The sequence below is a fragment of the Lonchura striata genome, chromosome 6, assembly GCF_046129695.1.
Source record: "Lonchura striata isolate bLonStr1 chromosome 6, bLonStr1.mat, whole genome shotgun sequence".
Lineage (NCBI taxonomy): Eukaryota > Metazoa > Chordata > Aves > Passeriformes > Estrildidae > Lonchura > Lonchura striata.
The window spans coordinates 30304226-30322500 of record NC_134608.1 but is presented as its reverse complement, the minus strand read 5'-3'; the positions used below and the strand labels follow the sequence as shown (position 1 = coordinate 30322500).

Below are 18275 nucleotides of genomic sequence, written 5' to 3'. Positions count from 1 at the left end.
TTTTTCCCCTTTTTGTCTAGGTTTGCAAGGCATGCCAGGGGACTACGTATCTCAGGGTGGTCCTGTGGGTATGAGTATGGCACAGCCAAGTTACACTCCTCCCCAGATGACCCCACACCCAACTCAATTAAGACATGGACACCCAATCCATTCATATTTGCCAAGTCATCCCCACCACCCAGCCATGATGATGCACGGAGGACCCCCTATCCACCCTGGAATGACCATGTCAGCACAGAGCCCCACAGTGTTAAATTCTGTAGACCCCAGTGTTGATGGACAGGTTACGGACATTCATGCCCAATAGAATAAGGGAACTCAAGGGAAAAACAAAACAAAAACAAACAGAAACTATTTTAAGACTTTTGAACTTTGACCAGATGTTGACACTTAATACGAAATTCCAGACAGCTGTGATTATTTTTTACTTTTTGTCATTTTTCATCAACAACAGAGGACCAATGATACAAGAACACAAATGTGAAATCATGGGCTCACTGAAATGAATATGTCCATGTACAGATCCTCTGGAAAAAAAAAAGACTCCAAGAGTTATAACTACTGTAGTATAAACATAGGAACTAAGTTAACTTGTACATTTCTGTTGATCACTCCGTTACGTTGCCTCAAATAGTTTTAGAAGAAAAAAAATCCTTGTTTTCCACACTATGTGTGTTGTTCCCAAAAGAATGACTGTTTGGTTCAGCAGTGAAGTCACTATCCATGAAAGACCTGTTTTGGCCAATGAGAAAAGAACTACCCTGGAGATGAAGATGAAAAGTCTTGCTGGGTTTCTCATCACTCAGAAGACTGTTCCAAGAAGGCCTTGCCGTTCCCTCATTTTGTTCCTTCATAAAATGTGTCCTTTAGTTTCAAACAGATCTTTATAGTTTGTGCTTCATTAAGTCTCTCCCCATTCCTCCCAATCTATTTTTTTTTTTTTTGGACTCTTCTTCAAAGAGCTTGCAGGTGAAGATTTAAAAGACAGAACAGACAGAGCAGAAGCTTCTTCCAGTAGTTCTGAGCCTTGGCTTTGGACAAAACAAAACTAAAAGTTGGGCAGCTTTCCTCAATGAAAGAAGTTACTAACGGTCTTTGCACCAAACCTAGGACTTTATCATGAACTCAAAGCTTGGGAAAAAAAAGCAAGAGAATACTGTAACAAACTTCGTACAGAGTTCGGTCTATTAATTGTTTCATGTTAGATATTCTATGTGTTTACCTCAATTGAAAAAAAAAGAATGTTTTTGCTAGTATCAGATCTGCTGTGGAATTGGTATTGTATGTCCATGAATTCTTCCTTTCTCAGCACGTGTTCCTCACTAGAAAAAAATGCTGTTACCTTTAAGCTTTGTCAAAATTTACATTAAAATACTTGTATGAGGACTGTGACGTTATGTTTTAAAAAGGAAAAAAAAGGTGTTAAGTCACAAAATGCGGTAATAAATATTTCATTTTTTGATTTTTTGCTAGGCTTTTGTGTTTTTAATCATGTTTAGGAGAGTCTGAGGTTATCATGAGAGATGTCTCAAACATATTTCTTATCAGCATTGAAAAGAAAGGCTGGAAAAATCAGAAACACGCTTATCATCGCATTAATAGAATAATTGAATGAAACCCCATCTGAGGTTATGTATTTCTTCTGATTACTGATAATAGATTCTTGCCAGATTAAAAAAAAATGAAATACTTTCTCACCAGCTTGCATTTAAGAGGTGTGTCTAATACTTGTAGTACCTGCTAATAACATAGGAGCTGATCCTGAGTGGCAAAGGCCCAGACATGAGATGACTAATGCCACTTGTGTACATGTATGTGTGTGTACATCCATAGCCACAGCAGACTTTACCTCCAGGTATTTAGCTCAGAGGCAAAGAATGGCTTTATTGCTGGAGTAGATTTAGAAGTCTTAGGAGGAGAAAAGAAGTTTTGACTCCAATGGGAATTTTTCCTATGTGAGAATTGCATAAGCTAGATTTTGAGATGGTTTTACTCCTTTTGTTGTCTTCAGTTGTTTTCAGAAAAAAAAAAAAACAAAAACCACAAACCAACCAAGCCAAAACAACAAACCACCAGCTAATGACAGAAAAAATGTTGATTTGACATTTTTGTATACAAATAGCTGGAGTAGAATGATGGTTAAAAGTTTGTTTTTTCTTAAACCAAAGCTTCTGGCATTTTGAAGCAACTAAAGCAGGGTTTGAACTAGGAAGAGCAATGATCAATTTAGAAAAAGGAGCCTCTCATCTTCCTCAGTGGCGCTGTTACATCAGCAAGAGCCGGATGGGGCCCAAAGAGCAGGGGAAAGTTCTGCCTTTACTCCTGAGAGGAGAGGAGTGGGAAAGGACTTGTAATTAACGAAGCTTTCTAGGAAACAAAAATGTCCAACTTCAACATCTGTAAATCTGTAACCCTTCTCCTCCTTCCTTCTCATCGTTCCAACTGGCCAGGGTGTTTTAAAAAACTTCAAGTGCAACTTTTTCCCTTGGAATGTGGAAAGAGGCTCAACCTTGTAGTTAATGTTTAGTTTCTGAGCTGAGTAAATGGACCCACGCTGCTGGCGACAGAAGGAAGGATGCTAGTAGAATGGGTGTGAGGATTTATTTAGCAATCGGGTCCTGCTTTGTGGGCGTCTCTTATAAGGCTTTCATATGAAATTTAGATTATAATTCCCTGCTCGGCTTTGATGCTCTCTGTCCTGATTAAAATCACATCAACCTTTCAGTCGCATAAGAAGACCACAGCCTGGGTGCCCATTTACAAATTCTCCGATTTTTGTGGATGCAGAATTTAAGAAGGCAAGATTATTTTTGTTAGCACTTTAAAAGGGAGGTTTTATTAATTTTTTTTTTCTAACAGTACTTTATTTCCTTGCAGATTTTTTATCTAAAATTTGAAGAGAAAGGTCAGAAATTGCGTTGGCAAAAAGACAGAAGAATTTAGGCATAGTAGATGATTTGTTTTTATAATGAACTAAATATGTGCATTGCTGTGTTGTCTTTTATTTTCTGTCTTTTTTTCTCCCCCTTTTGGGCTGTGCTTTCCGTGAGATGTCTTGCTGAAATCTAAGGTACAATATCGCGCAGAGATTTCTCCATCTGAGATTTTCTGTTTAGCGTGGAAGGTTCTGATTTTGGTATTTTTAAGAACTGCTCAGCTGTCAAAAGCAAACAAAACGGGAATAATGTTTTGACAGCGGTATAGTGTTAAAGAAAATACTCAAGTCTGAATAAAAATTGCTTATGCTGTGGGAAACGAAGGGTAACAGAAGAAACACCTTTTGTTTACATACACACATGTTTATAATCCCAAATTCCTATTTCGCCGAGCGGGTCTGCGTTGGGAGTTGTAGTCACCATAAATGAGGGATTTTTCTTCCAGATTTTGCTGCCTTTAAGGCGAAGAGAGGAGGGGAGCGCACCTCCGGCTGCGCTGCCGCCCGAGCCCTGCCCGTCGCGGCGAGCGGGCACCGCAGGGCCGAAGAGGAGATGCCAGGGGAAGCCGGGCGCTCCCCACCTTTCACTCATAGCCGCAGAGAGAGCGAGGGAGAGAAAATTGCCACAGACCAGGTTTGCGAGGGCCGGGGGGGGGTGCTGGGAGGGGCCGGGGCCGGGCCGGGCCGGGCAGGGGAAGGGGTGCAGCGGGGATACGAGCTGGACCCGCTCTCCATTGTAGGGCTGCTCATCGCTCCAGCGGCTCTCCAGGCTTCCCGAAGGGAGCGAGGGTCTGCCGCGGAGCCTTTGCGGGGATCGATGTGGAGCCACCAGCCCCACTATACGCCTGATGCGTGTGCTAGGAAAAAAAGCCCCATGGAGCCTGGAAAAAGCCCGAATCTTTTCCCCAGGCATGACCGCGTCCCCGCGCTGCGCGGAGCGGCAGGAGAAGGCTCCGCTGCGTGGAGGGATGGCTGCGCCCTACATGTCTCCCCTTCCGCATCCCTGGGTTCAGCAGAGGAAACGGGGCCGGCCTTTTAACTCCTAACAGCACCCGGGGAAAAATCAACTCCCCTGGCGCTGCGCAGGAGCAAGCCAGCTCCAGACTGGGCAGCCCAGCCGCTGCGGGCTGAGCAGGACCGGATGGGATGACGGGCGGGTGGGGGCAAGGTTTGCAGGCAGATTTTAATATTAATAGTTTTGGTGGCGAGAAAGAGACAGACAGAAGGGAGGTTGCTCCTCTGGGCAGAGTCTCTGCGACACTGATGATGGATGACCCCGCACGGCTAAACAACTCCTCCCCTTCATCCCCACACAGTGTCAAAGCTACTTTACTTGCAGCTTTAGGAATAAAAAAATAAATAAACACCTTCAGCCCATTCCTTACATCGATTTATGGATCATTGTGAATCAATTACTGCTCTCAATATTTTAGAATTCGCTTACAAAAACAGGACGGTCTGCGGCTGGAGGAAAAAAAAAAATCTTTGCCTTAGTAAGAAAGACAGAATCTTCTTGTATAGGCCTGTGACTATAAAAAAATCACTGCTAATAATTAGTGTTTAACCGTTTTCCAGAGTCGCATTACTGAGATGGGGTGAATATCTTGAAAATCTTTGGTGTGAATCTCTAAGAGCGCCATTAAAGCCAGGAGGTCCCGCAATGCGCGTACAATACATATGGTGTGTGTATCATTGCTTAACTATTCCAGAAAAAAAGATTTAACAATCCCAGAAGCAAACTCCATAAGAACCCCCTTTACTCAAATTCTGGATATGGTGCTGTGAGAGGGCATGGGGCCGGGGCCGGGCTGCGTGCCCATGGGGCAGGACAGCGGAGACTGGTTCGGTGGCTGCGTGCAATGGGAAGGATTCAGCAGGAACAGAAAGTGTGAGAAGTTAGATTTCTCTCGCTTTCTCTGTGTTCTCCCATTTGCAGCAGTGTTTGAGGATCTCAAGGTGTTTCTATGGCTACCTTGTGTATGTGGGAGGGTCATATGTGGGGGTGCCCAAGAGAAAAGGCAGCTCTTGGGTGATCATTTATCAATGTCACCCACATAATGATTCTCTCTGCAGCCTTCTATTGATGAGGATAATTACATTAGCTCAGAGTGACTGATCAATGAAAAACCACCAAACAAAAACTTCTTTACTCTTCTATAATACCAAAAACCGATACAGAAATAAGATAGAAAGGGAGGGTGGGATTTCCCTTTCCTTCCCTTTAGCAATTATTTTTTGTAACGAACAAGGGAAAGCAAGGAAGTTTTATCCGATTAGTTTCCTTTTCAGAAGAGGCTACCATTTTGTGAAAATGTTCCCTTAAAACTCTTGGCATCACCCGGTGCCTAGTAAAAGCAAATCGTTATTTAAAATATTAACTACTACTACTTCCCTAGACCCTAAATCCTTTACTTTTACAGTTGTGTTTTGTGATCGGAGAGCGGGGGTTGGAGGAGGAGGGAAGAGTGGGATAGTTTGGAGCTACAAAGACGGAAAGGGAAGGCAAATAACTTTTCTTGCACAATTTCAACTGTCTCTGTTTGTCAGGTTTTCTTTGGTTTTATCACTTCATAAAGTGGCTCTATTAAAGATGGAATGTGGCCTCTCTGAGATGCTGCTCTGTTGGTGAAAGCTTGCAATTAAATTACGGGTTCGTTCTTTCCAGAGTTAAAAATCAATGTTTTCTCAATTAAAGGGAATTTTAATGCTTTTATTGGGAGTTGTTAAGGACGCCGTAAATTTTACTGTAATGCCTCTAAGCTCCGCAGGCCTGCCAGTGGACAGGTTGATATCCATGTTGGTTTTGGTGGAAGAGGTTGTTGCTGGTTTTGTTTTCTCTCTAAAGGGCCTTCTTCAGAAAACTCAATCATTTTGAATAACTGCAAGACAAACTGGTGCAAAGGGGCGGAGGAGCGCAGACTCTTCCTTCTGCCCTCCCCTCTCCATTTCGTACTGCCATCAGCTCTTCTCGCTGTGGCAGGGAGCTCTGCCTTACCACTCGCCCACCGGGCGCAAGGGCGGGTTTTCCGCTGGTTTTGCAGGGAACGGAGAAACGCTTCACTTTCGGAGCACGTGTTTAGCCCGGGTCGCTTCCCTGTCGGAGAGGCCGGGGGTGCTGAGTGGAGGATGCGGGGGGCGGCCGGGGCTCCCTGGGGATCAGCGAGCTGCCCGCCCGCCCGGCCGGCTCGCACCCTGCGGGCTGCGCAAGGGCTCCCGTCCAGCAGACCTAGCGCTAGAAAAGGAGCATGCCCGGTCCTGCTGAAGACCTTACACTTCTGTAAGCATCTGCCTACAGAGATGACTGCAAGTTAGCCCTGGGACGTAAATGAATGGAAGTCGGAATAGGGCTGGCGGAGAGACTTTTCTCTTTTTTTTTCTTGCCAAAATATTGTTTCTTCACAGGCTACTGTCAAGTAAAATCCCTACCAGGAGGCTGATCTTGAGCACATTTACACGGGGTTAATTCCCCGAGCCGCAGGAGAGATCGTCCCCGGGCCGTGAGATCAGAAATAGGCCCCTATCGCCTGGTTTTGTCCGAAGCGTGTTTAAAAATCCTTAAATTACCTCCATGAAGAACCAGTGCAAACTCCTTTAGAACCAGTGCAAACTCCTTTGATTAAAGCGACTGTCAGATTCTTCGAGATTGGGAGAGAGAAAAAGCGGAGTAGGATGTATTTATTATTTATACTATAGTCCACTGTGAACAGTTGGAAGGGGAGGATTAGAGAGCGCGTTTGAAAGAGAAGACAAGAGAAAGCGAGAGAGAGATGTAACCCTCTCTGTGCTTTGGACTAAGCTGCTTCATTTCTGCCCCCACCCGCCGAGCTCCCTGTGCCGCCACCCCAGCTGCGCTCCCCAGAGCGGGGCCGCCAGCTCGTCCTCCCGCTCGCCGCGCTGCCCAGCAGCGTCCCGCACCGCTTGGTGAAGGAGCCGGCATCAGTAACCCGATCGCTCTGATTTTCACTCAAGTTTGTATTGTTCTGCTTGAGCCTGGTGCGTGGCACTAAACACAGCCGGTCCCTAGGGGAAAAAGGAAAAAAAAAAAACCCAAACCGAAAAAAAACAACCAACCAACCAAAAAAACTAAACCAGGAGGGGGACGACTACGGATGCTTTCCACGCTCAGGCTTATGTCTGTGTTTAGAAATACAGGGCAGGGGAGGAAAACAAAGCCAAAAACAGGTTCTCACCAAGCAGGTTTGCTTTAGGACCTCCCGTTAATGGGGGGACGGGGCAGTGCAGCCCTTGTATTTGACTGAGATGGAAGGGAGGAGTCGGGGAGCTTATTTTATTTTATTTTATTTTTAATACATAGGGATTTTTTCCCTGTGGATGCAGCTCTCCAATTCGGAAACATTTTCAAATCTATGAGCCTTGAATGGACAAATACTCGCTATTAATATGGGACATGGACGAGTGGCAAAAAAGCTGAATGGAAACTGTGCGGTAGCTTTAGGAGAAACTAACGATGTGCTTCAGCTCTTGCCATTACAGGGAAGGAAAGAGGGGGAAGCCCCTTCTGATTAATAACTAGCAGGGTAATGTTGAGGGCTTTTTCTGCCCGATTGCCTTTTTGAATTAGAGCCGATTTCTTCACACTTCAATAGGGCCTGTCTCTTTTAAAATGACTGACAGATTTGTTTCTCCTTTTCTCTCTCCCTGAGACTTAATGATGTAAATTTTCTAATTAGTTAAATCACGTTGCTTAAAGGCCTTAATGTTTACCGGGCAAGGAATGATAGCCCCATTCGGATCTCTCGAAATAACCAGCGAAATAATATTAGAGTTTTTACGGCGGGAGGGAGGGAAGGGGGAAAGAGAGCAAAGGGAGAGATGGGCTGGGGAAATATCACGTAAAATGAGAGCTAAAGTTCAGCCCGGAGCTTCTTCCCTCCTCCCCCACGCCCCCAAACCCGCTTTTATTTTTCAATCAGCTAAGATTTAATTAGGAGCCCCCAGGCCGGACGATCTGATATTTTCTCATTAGTTTCCCATCAGTAATCTTGAGTGTTAGATTGGCTTAAAGGTTGTCAACATTTGACCAATTTTATTTAAGGCAAAGAAATCACGCATTATAGCTCCGGGACCCGAGACCTGAAAATAAATCCTGCCCGGATCAGCGGAACTAACATGCGAAAAAAATGTTGACAATTCATCGTGGTGTTTAATAAGTTGCATAATGTACAGTGCGCACACGCACACGCACAGAGAGCGGCACGGTGACACCCGCGCGGCGCGCCCAGCACCGCGCACACCTGGCTGTCCCCGCGCGTGTGCGCGTACACGCGTGTGCGCGTGCCTGTGCCTCCACGCGTGCGTGTGCGGCGTATATACGTGTGTGTGCCTGCCCCGCCAGCGTGTCCGTGCGTGTCCGTGTGTCCCCTGTGTGTCCATGTGCGTGTCCGTGCGCGGGCGCGCGGCGCGGCAGCGCGGGCTCCCAGGCGCAACCTCGGAGCGCCCCCTGCTGCCCGCGCCCGGCGCCTCCGCGGAGGCGCGCTCCGCCCGCGCTGCGCGCCGGGGCAAGGAGCGCGGGCGCGCACGGGTCGCGCCGGCAGAAAGAGGGTGCCCCTTGCCCCGCGCCTCCCTTTCGGCCGGGGGAACGGTACCATGAACTGTTTACGAGGCTGCCCGTTTCCTTTCTGTGCGAGCCAGAGCTGCCGGTAGTGGAGAGGGGCGGCCGGTAAGGAGGCGGCACGTGTTTCTGCAGCCCCCGCCGTTTGCCCTGCGTGCCTCTGCCCGCCCCGGGGCCGGCGGCAGCGCGGGGGTGCTCGGGGCCGCCACCCGAATTCCGCTGCCCGCGTGGCCCCTCTGCGCTCCTGGCCGCAGGCGCGGGGGAAAAGGCAATAAAGCAGCGCCCAACGGGTGTCACAGGGCCCCCGTGATTTCTAGGTAAGGCCACGGCTTCATGTTTATTGAAAGCACAACAGTAAGGTAAAATCGACCGCTCTGTTAGGATTTCATCCCAGACTTTTCCTCTCCGATCGAGCGGGCTGCTTGGCGCCCGCCTCCGCTGCCCTCCGCGCACCCACGCGTGCCAGCCCGCCGTGCCCACACCGAGCCCTCGCCCCGGTGGGTTCCGCCGAGGGGCTGTGCTGCCGGCTGTCCCGGGACGAGCGGGGAAAGCGGCCGGAGGGCGGACAGCCCTGGCCGGGGGAGCGCTGCCGCCGCCGCCCGCCGCGGGCCCGGCCTGCCGGGGGGAGCCGCTCCCGGGCGGCGCCGGTGCCGGGGGGTCGGACAAGGCAGAACTCCGCTCGGGAGCCGTCGATACATCCAAACTGCCTCGCTTAAGGAGGGACCCCAGCCTCTTCGTACCCTGGGGCGCTGCAGTTACATATTTACTGTTCAAAAGGTAATTCTGCCCAATTAAAAAAAAAAAAAAATAATAATCACACAAACCCAGCACTCAAACCTTCATCTTGTCCCGTTGGTTCAGGGATGTGCCTAGATAGAGTCCAGCCAAAACAATGCTATGCAGAAGACATTGCTGGACCAAGACAGTAGTTGCTCAAATTTATTTTCTTTTAAAAAATGTGCGTGAAAGGGGATGGGGGAGGGTGGAGAAGAATATTTATCAGAATACCAGAAGACACCTTTCCTGAAACAAAGGCAAGGGGAATAATCTCTGTTGCAAATCCATCAGGCAGAGAGCAAATAACAATATTTATAGTCGGGCATTCAAAAAATACAATGTGCTTAAATAACAACAAATGCTTACTACAGTTGCTACAGCGCAGCTTAATAAAAAATTAGCCTTACTGACAGTCTTGTCAACATCTTAAGTAAATTATCATAGCGATGGTCTTTGGAGAAGAAAACCCACACTCCTTGCTAAAACACCTCCTATCATTAATCTTAAACCACTTGAAGGTTATGATGGAAAGAATGGGATCAGTAACCATTATCATCTCAAATTGCTGTTAAAAACTCCGCTGTTTATTTTTGCAACAAAAGCGAATGTATCTGGGAAATGCAGAAAGGGGAAGAAAGGAAAACACAAGAAAGGCAGAACAATTGAGGCGAATCCTGTTGCAACCTCGATGATAAACACATGAAAAAAGCTGTTACTACTCTGCGGATTGCTGGAATTTGAGTAGACGTTAGAAAAATAAACAAAGTGATGACTCCGCACCAGTTCTCTAAATGCACCGCTACACCCCAAAAAAAAAAACCAAACAAAAAAAGGTAACTTCTTAAAATTATTTGTGTTTCCCTGAATATTCGGTATTTGCCTTTATCTGCACCTATCGTTTGATAAAGATCAAAAGTATTTAAAATGTACTTGCACCTTTCATTGTTCATAGGTAGGAAAAAAATGGATTTCGACACTTTCTTGCTCGTATTTTGTAAGCTTTGCCTGTTTTCCAGTTATCGTCAGAATAAAGTCTATAGCGTAGTTTTATGAGGATCCGACATACTCGAAATATGTGCTCAGAGCGAAACCTTTCCAGAAGCGATTCTGATTTTTATTGTAGTCTCTCCTGTTAGAATATCATCCCTCTTTGAAATATATTTTTTTTACAGATGAAAATTAATATTTTTCCCTCGTTAAACTAATTCCAGGATTTGTCAGAGAAGGGAGAATCTGCTGATTTAGGGACACTCGACCTGCATATTATCACCTTTACACCTTCAATGGATCCGTAAATCGATGTGAGATGGGCACACGTCTGAATACAATCAAACACAGGTTTTTGAAGTTATTCTTTCAAAATGTGTAAGTTTGCACGAAGCCTTTAAAGAGGACGATGCGCCCCGGCGGGCCCTCCTCCCCTCCCTGGAAGTCAGCGGAAAGGGTGCCATTAAACCAGGTCCTTGCGTATTAAAAGAAACCAAACAATTATTTTCGCCTAGCAGAGCCGCATCTTCCCGTTGTTTCCGCGGTGATTCGCGCCAGCAGCGGTGTACCAGAGGCAGAGGCGGGCGGGCTGCTCTTCCCCCTTCGGCGGGGGGGACGGGGGATTTGCTCCCAGAGGCAGCTCGGCAGCGGCGAGGGGCGCTGCGCGGCGCGGTGAGGGGCGCGCAGGTAGGCGCGGCGGCAGCGGCAGCCGGAGCAGCGCTGCCAACTCCCCCGCCGCGGCCCCGCAGTGACCCCAGCCCGGGGCTGCGGAGAGGTGAGAGGTGACGCTGTTAGCCAGCGCAGACCTGGCCCTTTTAAAGCCACAGCTAATCAGTCCTTTACTAAATTAAAATATAGGAACCAGAGGGGAAGCAATTTCGATGTAAAGAATTACCGTGCGCGCTCCCAGAACGAAATAGTATTGAAATGAGGACGGTGCTCTCTGCGACAGACAGATTTGTCACCCAGGAGCAGTTGGGCTAAGATAAACTATAAAATTATACATCGGCTGTATAGATCCCATAGATCTGCGCGTGTGGGAGATTACGTATCCCACACGCACACAATAATAAAATAAGGATATGGAGCTGTTAAAAAACTTCAGCCTCATAAGCTATACAGCGGGGTGATTGTTACAGGGCAGCGGGCACTGGGTGGTTAATTGCCCACCTAGCTAAAGGCTCAGAGATTCATTATAATGTGGGAAGAAATTAAAGCGGAAAAAAAGTGATACATTTTCCTGTCAATTCATTTGTCTTCGATTTCAAGTTATTCTTTAACCTCTGTAAGAAATAGGAATTAACTGTGTGAGGAGTGTGTGTACGTGTGTGCAAATGCACTACAGACATACAGTACCTATGCCTGTGTTCGTGATGTACAAATGTGTGTGATCTGAGCACATGAATTGGCTCACAAACAGTGGAAAATGGTGACAGTTCCATTTTTCCTCTTTAATTAGGAAATGTTCCTTGATTGTCTTGGCACCCATTACTTTCTAATAACTCCATAGAATCAGGAGAAGAAGAATAAATGTCTGCTGCAAGTAATCTGCTATAAAGCAATTATTTTAGTAGGATAATATGCAGTTGCAAGTACAACACCATAACGGCCATGAATGAGACGCAAAGGCAAAAATAAAAAATAAAGGCTACTGGAGTGATGATAATATTTGAGAGTACGTACAATTCAATGGGTCGCAGTAAGAAATACCTAGCCTTGGTAACGTAGCTCTGCTACAGCTAGACTGCAAAGAAACTTTCCCTTTTCATGTGTTTCAGGCAGCAAAATGCTGGGTTTAGAAAACTGCGATCCAGTTTCGTGCATACTACTATAATTAATTTGCGTGCGGAGATCAAAGATCCGAGGGCGAAGGAAATAATCGATTCTGCCAGAAAACGCTTCCCTGGCGCAGCCCACGGTCAGCCGCCACCCACGGCAGGTAAGCTGCTGCGTGAAACTATTTTTAACTGAACAAAAGACTAGGCAAACATCTGACGTCAGGGAGCAGCGTTCCCGGAGGAAGGGGGGCTGGCAGCGGTGCGCGGTGCCGGGCTGCCCGTCCCATCGGCCCGGCACCCACCGACAGCAGCGCGGCGGTGCCCGGCGGCCCGGCCGCGGCCTCCCCCGCTCCCAGCGGAGCGCGGCGGCCTCGGGGAGGCGGCGGCCGTCCGCCGGGACCGGCCTGCGGCTGCGGGGATGCCCCAGAGGTGACAAAGGGCAGGCACGGCGCCCATCGGGGAAGGCCAGTGACACCACTCCTGCTGACGCAGGTCCGTAACTTCTGTGTGGTTTTAAAAACCAGAGGCTGTTTTTATTCCCGAGTAGTTGGCTGTGTTTACCTGCAAGGCACCCGAGGGCTCGGGGCACTCGGCAGGCGAGCACCGCTCCTGGCGCGCTGGCCGTGCGGCACCAGAGCAGCAGCGGGCTCGGGGGACGCCCCCAGCCTCCCGCATCGCCGCGGCCCAAACTCCGACTTTGATGTGAGCGTGAATAAACACGAGAAATGCTGTGAAGTTCGGCTGGCAGGAGAAGAGCTGGGCTAGCTGTGCCTCAGCGCCGCACAAGGGGGTGGCTGGCCGCCGCTCTCTGCCCGGCTGTCCCTGGCTCAGAGGGGGATCCCCTCGGGAACCTCTCGCCCCCCAGGGCCAGTGGGGAGAGCTCTGACCCTCACCTCTCTCTAGTGACCGTCAACTTGAGGAAGCCTCTAACCGGCCGGATTTACCCTTGTTCGAAACACTCATCCTTTGCCTTTCACTCCCTCGCCCCCACTCCTTCCGAGTGGCCGGGGGGGTGTCCCGCTCCGGTCGGTGCCTGGGCTCGGTTCTTCCTTACAAGGGCGCCTGCGACCGAGCTGGGGGGAGGAGGAGGAGGAGGAGGAGGAGGAAGGGGAGGGGGGCGGTCACCGTGTCGGAGGAGCCTTTCCCGGAGGGGGCGGCGGGCAGTTGCAGAGTCCCTGCACGCACAAAACGCCGCAACCCCCGGGCGACCTGTCAGCTCCGCCGCCCCCCGGCTCCCCGCCTCGCCTCTCGCCAGAGTCAACACAGAGCTGCGATCCATTTGGCCGATTTAGTTAAAATAAATAAACCCTCGAAGATTCACTAGCGAGCGATGCATCATCGACCCGGAGGTTTATTAAGAAGCTGCAGCCGCGGCTGCAGCCCCTGCTCCGTCAGAGAGGGGGAGGCCGGGCGGTGGTGTTGGGGGAAGGCTGCGGCAGCCCGGGTCGCCCCCGATCCTCCACAGCAGCCCCCCGGCAGGACACCCCACCGGACAGCCGCCCTCTGCTCATCCCCTGTCCGCGCAGAGCCCGCCAGCAAGGGGGAAGCGGCCCACCCGACGGCTGCTGCGGAGCATTGGTACTCATTTCCCTGTATATTTGAGGGAGGGAGAAGAGGGTCGGGAGACATTGTTGTCAGTGGCGATTGTTAACCCAAATAATAATAATAAAGAAAAATCGTTACAGCTGGGTGCTGGCTGAATATGGCAATTACTATTATTGCCAATCACGATTAGAAATAATTATCCTGAAAGCAGGGAGGGTTCAGCTGCCAAGGTGTTTTGAATAATTGCTTCAAAATGAACAGCAAAATATTAGGTTCCCACATGGGGACGATCGCAAACTTTCAGTTGCAGCAGTGCATAAAGGAGACCTTACCACGGGTGAGCTCGTTTACCTGTAAAGTTCCAATTTCTCACCTCTTACAGGTCCAGTGCTGCTCTGTTCCCCCACCACACTGCACGGTGGCCTCGCAGCGTGCCCATCCTCCTCCCTTCCACCCTGAACACACCCGGTGGCCGAACACCTTCCCGAGGCAGTGGTGCTGCTCGAGTGCCTCCATCTTCAGTACAAATGGAGCAGACTACATGGGTCCAGGCCAAAACTCCGCTCGCTGTATTTATTTTGTGCAGTTCGATGCAGGCCCTCTCATTTCAGCTGTTTGAAACGATGTGTCACTAGGAAGAGGTCACAGGTGACTGGCAAGTTCAACCTACTTAGCTCAATTATCCAAGTTTCATTTTCAAATTGTGTTCAATTTGATCTTCCTGCTTCCCTCCAAATTATCTCAGAGAAAAAAAGAAAAAATCAAATGAAAGCAGACAATTTAAGCCAAATCCTGTATACTGTTATTTATATGCAAAACCATTTTTGTGATATATACTTCCCTTAATGACCATGGAATGCCAGATCTTTCCAAGCAAATTTACAAAACTAGCCATCAAATTATTTCAAAGGCAGGCCTATTAGGGGAAAAAATAATTACAAACTTTCAGAAGCTTTGTAAAAACATAAGTTTCTGAATGTTGTCTCTTTAAATTTTTCTTAAGTTTGTTTTTAGTTTAAGCCTGGGGGCACAGTAGAGAGATATGCATAAGGAGTTTGGAAAATAATGTGCTGTAATCCAGTGCCGAGTTACTTCTCCATAAAATATGGATAAGGAATCAATTCATAAGCACAAATATCCACTAGGATATAGTTTTAACAAACATTTCGCATGAGCATTCTTATATGCATTATTAAGTAGATAACAAAAGTACTTCAAATCAAACCCTATACAGTCACATCTGGAAATAGTCTTTTCTGTATAATTTTCATTTTTTTCTCTCAAAAAAAAGTTAGAAGAAAAACTAGTCTGTCCCCTTGTATATTAATTGTTACCATCAGCTTTTAATCAGCAACATGTATAGTTAGATTTACAGAGTCCATTCCATGTTGCCCCTTTAGAGAACAGTAAAATGAAGATAGTATCTTTATTCATTTATAGAATCTGATGTTAAAACCAGACCCACACACAAACAGCATATACATTGCTCTATGCATATAGACAGGCGTGTAGATACATAGACACAACACACTTATACATGGAAACGAGTCGTGACCATGTGTTGGAAAACATAATAAAAAGTATCTGTGCATTTCACCACATCCTGAGTCAGACATCATCAGATAAGAAGCAACCGAGGGAAAACTAGTTTATAATCAGACACAGCTAAGTTCTGAAAGCATTGGATCCACAGCAAGCTTTGCTACATGATGCTTAAGCACAATATTAAAGAAAGCTTTTCAGGCTTTTTAGTCAAGTAAAGCATTAGTATGAAGGAAAGAAGGGTGAATAAACTCCCTTCACGTTGCAAAGGGTTGATACAATTTTGATTATATTTTTTCCTAATGTATAAGAGTATTTTTTTCTAATGTCTAATTAATGGAATTACATTCTGAGGACAAAGATAAGAGAATATCTAAGATCTGCTACTACTATTTTTATTTTCTTAAGATAAATATTATATTTTTCCTTAGAAAGGAAAGGCGAACAAAGAATTTTCCAAATAGAAGCAGAAAAAACTATTTAGAAGAAAAACCATAAGCAATGCTTTTTTAAAAATACTTTGAAGTTTTCTGAACAACTCTGATGTACTTACATTCTTATCACAACTATTTTCTTTTTACTATTGTAAGTGGATATTCAAGCTAAATTGATGCTTTATGTATATCCTGTCTCAATTTGTAGTACTCTATTCTCTGTAAGGAGATAATTTGAAGAAAAAATGCAAAAAAGAAGAAGTGATACCACTGACAACAATTTACTTAAATTCACAAACCTTGAAATTGATGCATCTCCTATCAATCATAGTCAGAAGCCACAGTAAAACATATCCAACATTTGTATATCAAAACTGTGACTAAAAAAACCCTGTTTTGTTCAATTTAAGTGTCCTTCAACATGTTGTCATTTTATACACTGATATTACTGGGGGATTTTTACTATGGGTTGGCTTTCTTCTGTCAAACATGCATGACAGTAACCTTGCAAAATTAAAGTTCATGCCATTATACTGCACAGATGTTTGTTCTCACTCAGTTACTGACAATGAAATACTTATTAAATAATAATAAGGCGATATTGACTTCCCTATTCTGTCGATATGAAGATCTGTTGATCTGTGAGGTAAATATTGATGAGGCAGAGTGAGGTAAACATTTAATCAGGAGGGCAAATAAATTCCAATACTGGCATAAAAAATAGTCTCCCTAACTTTGCACGTTAACAGAAGCTAATCCTATTTTGTATTGGTATATGAGCACCAATTCGACCTATCAGCATGCACAAGCTACTGCTGAAGTAAATCCTTGATGTTACTTTCAGGAAACATATTACAAAATTGTCTATCATAGGTATTTAGAACTAAGCTTGAACAATGCCAAGCACTCAGGGTCTTCAGACATTCTGCATGTTCTGTTACAAATGGCACATTTCCTTTAAGTATTACTGTAAGGCTCCATGTGCAACCTCAATAAAGAGATTCCTGTTTGAGTCAGATAAGTGGGAGAAATGCTTTTCTTTCTTTTTTTTTTTTTTTTTTAATAAGATGAGATCTCTCTGTCAAAATATTATTTTTATTTGTTGTTTCATCAAAACATCTCTGGAAGTTCCCCCTCTTTACCCTCTGCCACAGAACACAATATTGTACACATTTTGAACAATACAAAGAGCCATTTAACTTGATGGGTCTGGCAGAAGCAGCTGCTTTCTTATTCATTATTATCTTTAGATTTTCCTTCATTCTGTTTAAGGGAAGTTTAGAGCTGCTCTTTATAGAAGAATATGCCATCAGTCAGGTAGGTCTCAGACTTTGACAGCATTATTTCAGCATGTTATTTTTAATGTATGGTACGTAAACATGTACAGAGAATCCATGTAACTTGCTTCTGGGTTTTTGGATAGAACTGAAAATGATGTGACCTAATATGTAAGAAAATAAGAGGCCATATGTTTTTCGAAACGAGTGCCAAAAGCTCTTGTCAATTTACCCCTTTTGGTTATTAATTAGGACCTCAATCCTGCCCTTTGATTTGCAGAAGTAAAACACAGGTGTGAAGCAACTCTGTCTCTTTGCCAGAGAAGACAACTCTGCCTTGTCAACAGTGTGACTGTTGATAGGGGAACAGCTCAGTCACATGGAGCTTACTGTGAGGCAGCAACCTAAAACTCAAAACATTACTTTATCTGCTCTTACCAGAGACAGCCTGGTTTCTGGGGCAGAAGAGCCATTTTCACAGCCTCCTCCCTCTTGCCTGTCTGTAGCAGAACTGCTGTGCCTCAGCAGGGAAAACTGGGCAAGGACTTGGCACCTTCTTTGCATTATGGTGACATCTCATTGGGAAGACAGTGTAGGAAAAACCACATTCTTGCTATTCGTGCTACTTCTCTTCTGAAGGTGCTAGGCTGGCCATCTGCTGCTCCTTCCCGGGATCACTTAGGGGTCTAATACCTTTATTTTGTTGTTTGTAAAATGTGATGACTTATGTCTGAGAAAGGTAACAAAAACATTTCTTTTTTGACCTCATGCTTTCTTGTTCTTCCCAGCGCATGCTCAGCAGAATTCTGTTGCTGGGCTTTTTGCACCTCAGGCCATGATGCTGTTTTAAGACTCCTGTCTCTGAAAATTTCTGCATTCACCCAGATCTCTGTTAAAGGCAGTGGGATTTTGTGCGCTTGTGTTTTGCCTCACTCACTCTCTGTTTTTGTCCGTTTTTTAGATTTTTTTGTCTTGTATATCTTGAGGAACTTTCTCTTACAATTATCTGAAGTATTTCCCAATATCTGTGTAATGATAGTCAGATGGCAGAGCATCTGGGAACAGTGCTTTGGTTCATGGGTACCTTGTTTTCTACCATGTGGTTGGATGGTCTTAAAAAAATTCTTTCTAGCACACATGTCAAGTAATTCTGGTAATAAAATCACCAGAATAAGAAACATTTCAAGCTTTAATTCATACTGAGATTTTCTGAAAATTAGTTGACATTTTCCAAAAAAACCCTTTAGGCAATTTAGAGGTGGTGCACTTTTTGGCAACCTCCGGACTCTGGGTCAGGGTTCCACATGTACAATATAAGAAGTAGACTAGGGTCTTGTGCTGCAGAATATCTTTGCTTGTACTTATCTGAAACAACCTAGGTTTTGCAGATCTTGGGTATGCAAAAGGATCCAGCAAAAAGTTTAATAA

General features: G+C 45.9%; 1 protein-coding gene and 1 long non-coding RNA gene across 11 annotated transcripts in view; both read left to right on the top strand.

Moving 5' to 3' along the window:
- Positions 1-1462, top strand: part of MEIS2 (Meis homeobox 2) — a 171874-nt gene extending 170412 nt beyond the window's left edge. For 8 of the 10 annotated variants that reach the window (XM_021539301.3, XM_021539299.3, XM_077784068.1 and 5 more), the window contains one exon: positions 21-135. Coding sequence is in view for 2 of the 10 variants with exons in the window: in XM_077784071.1 (XP_077640197.1) it covers positions 21-307 (287 nt within the window). In the remaining 8 variants the exon portion in view is untranslated. Of the gene's footprint in view, positions 1-20 lie in introns of all 10 variants that reach the window. The other 2 variants (XM_077784071.1, XM_077784070.1) reach the window with 1 other exon arrangement.
- A 1180-nt stretch (positions 1463-2642) lies between these two features.
- On the top strand, positions 2643-16591 carry LOC144246480 (uncharacterized). Its single transcript, XR_013340165.1, has 4 exons — positions 2643-2798; positions 3382-3569; positions 12050-12210; positions 13977-16591. It is a non-coding gene; the product is annotated as an uncharacterized LOC144246480 (long non-coding RNA).
- The last annotated feature ends 1684 nt before the right edge of the window (positions 16592-18275 follow it).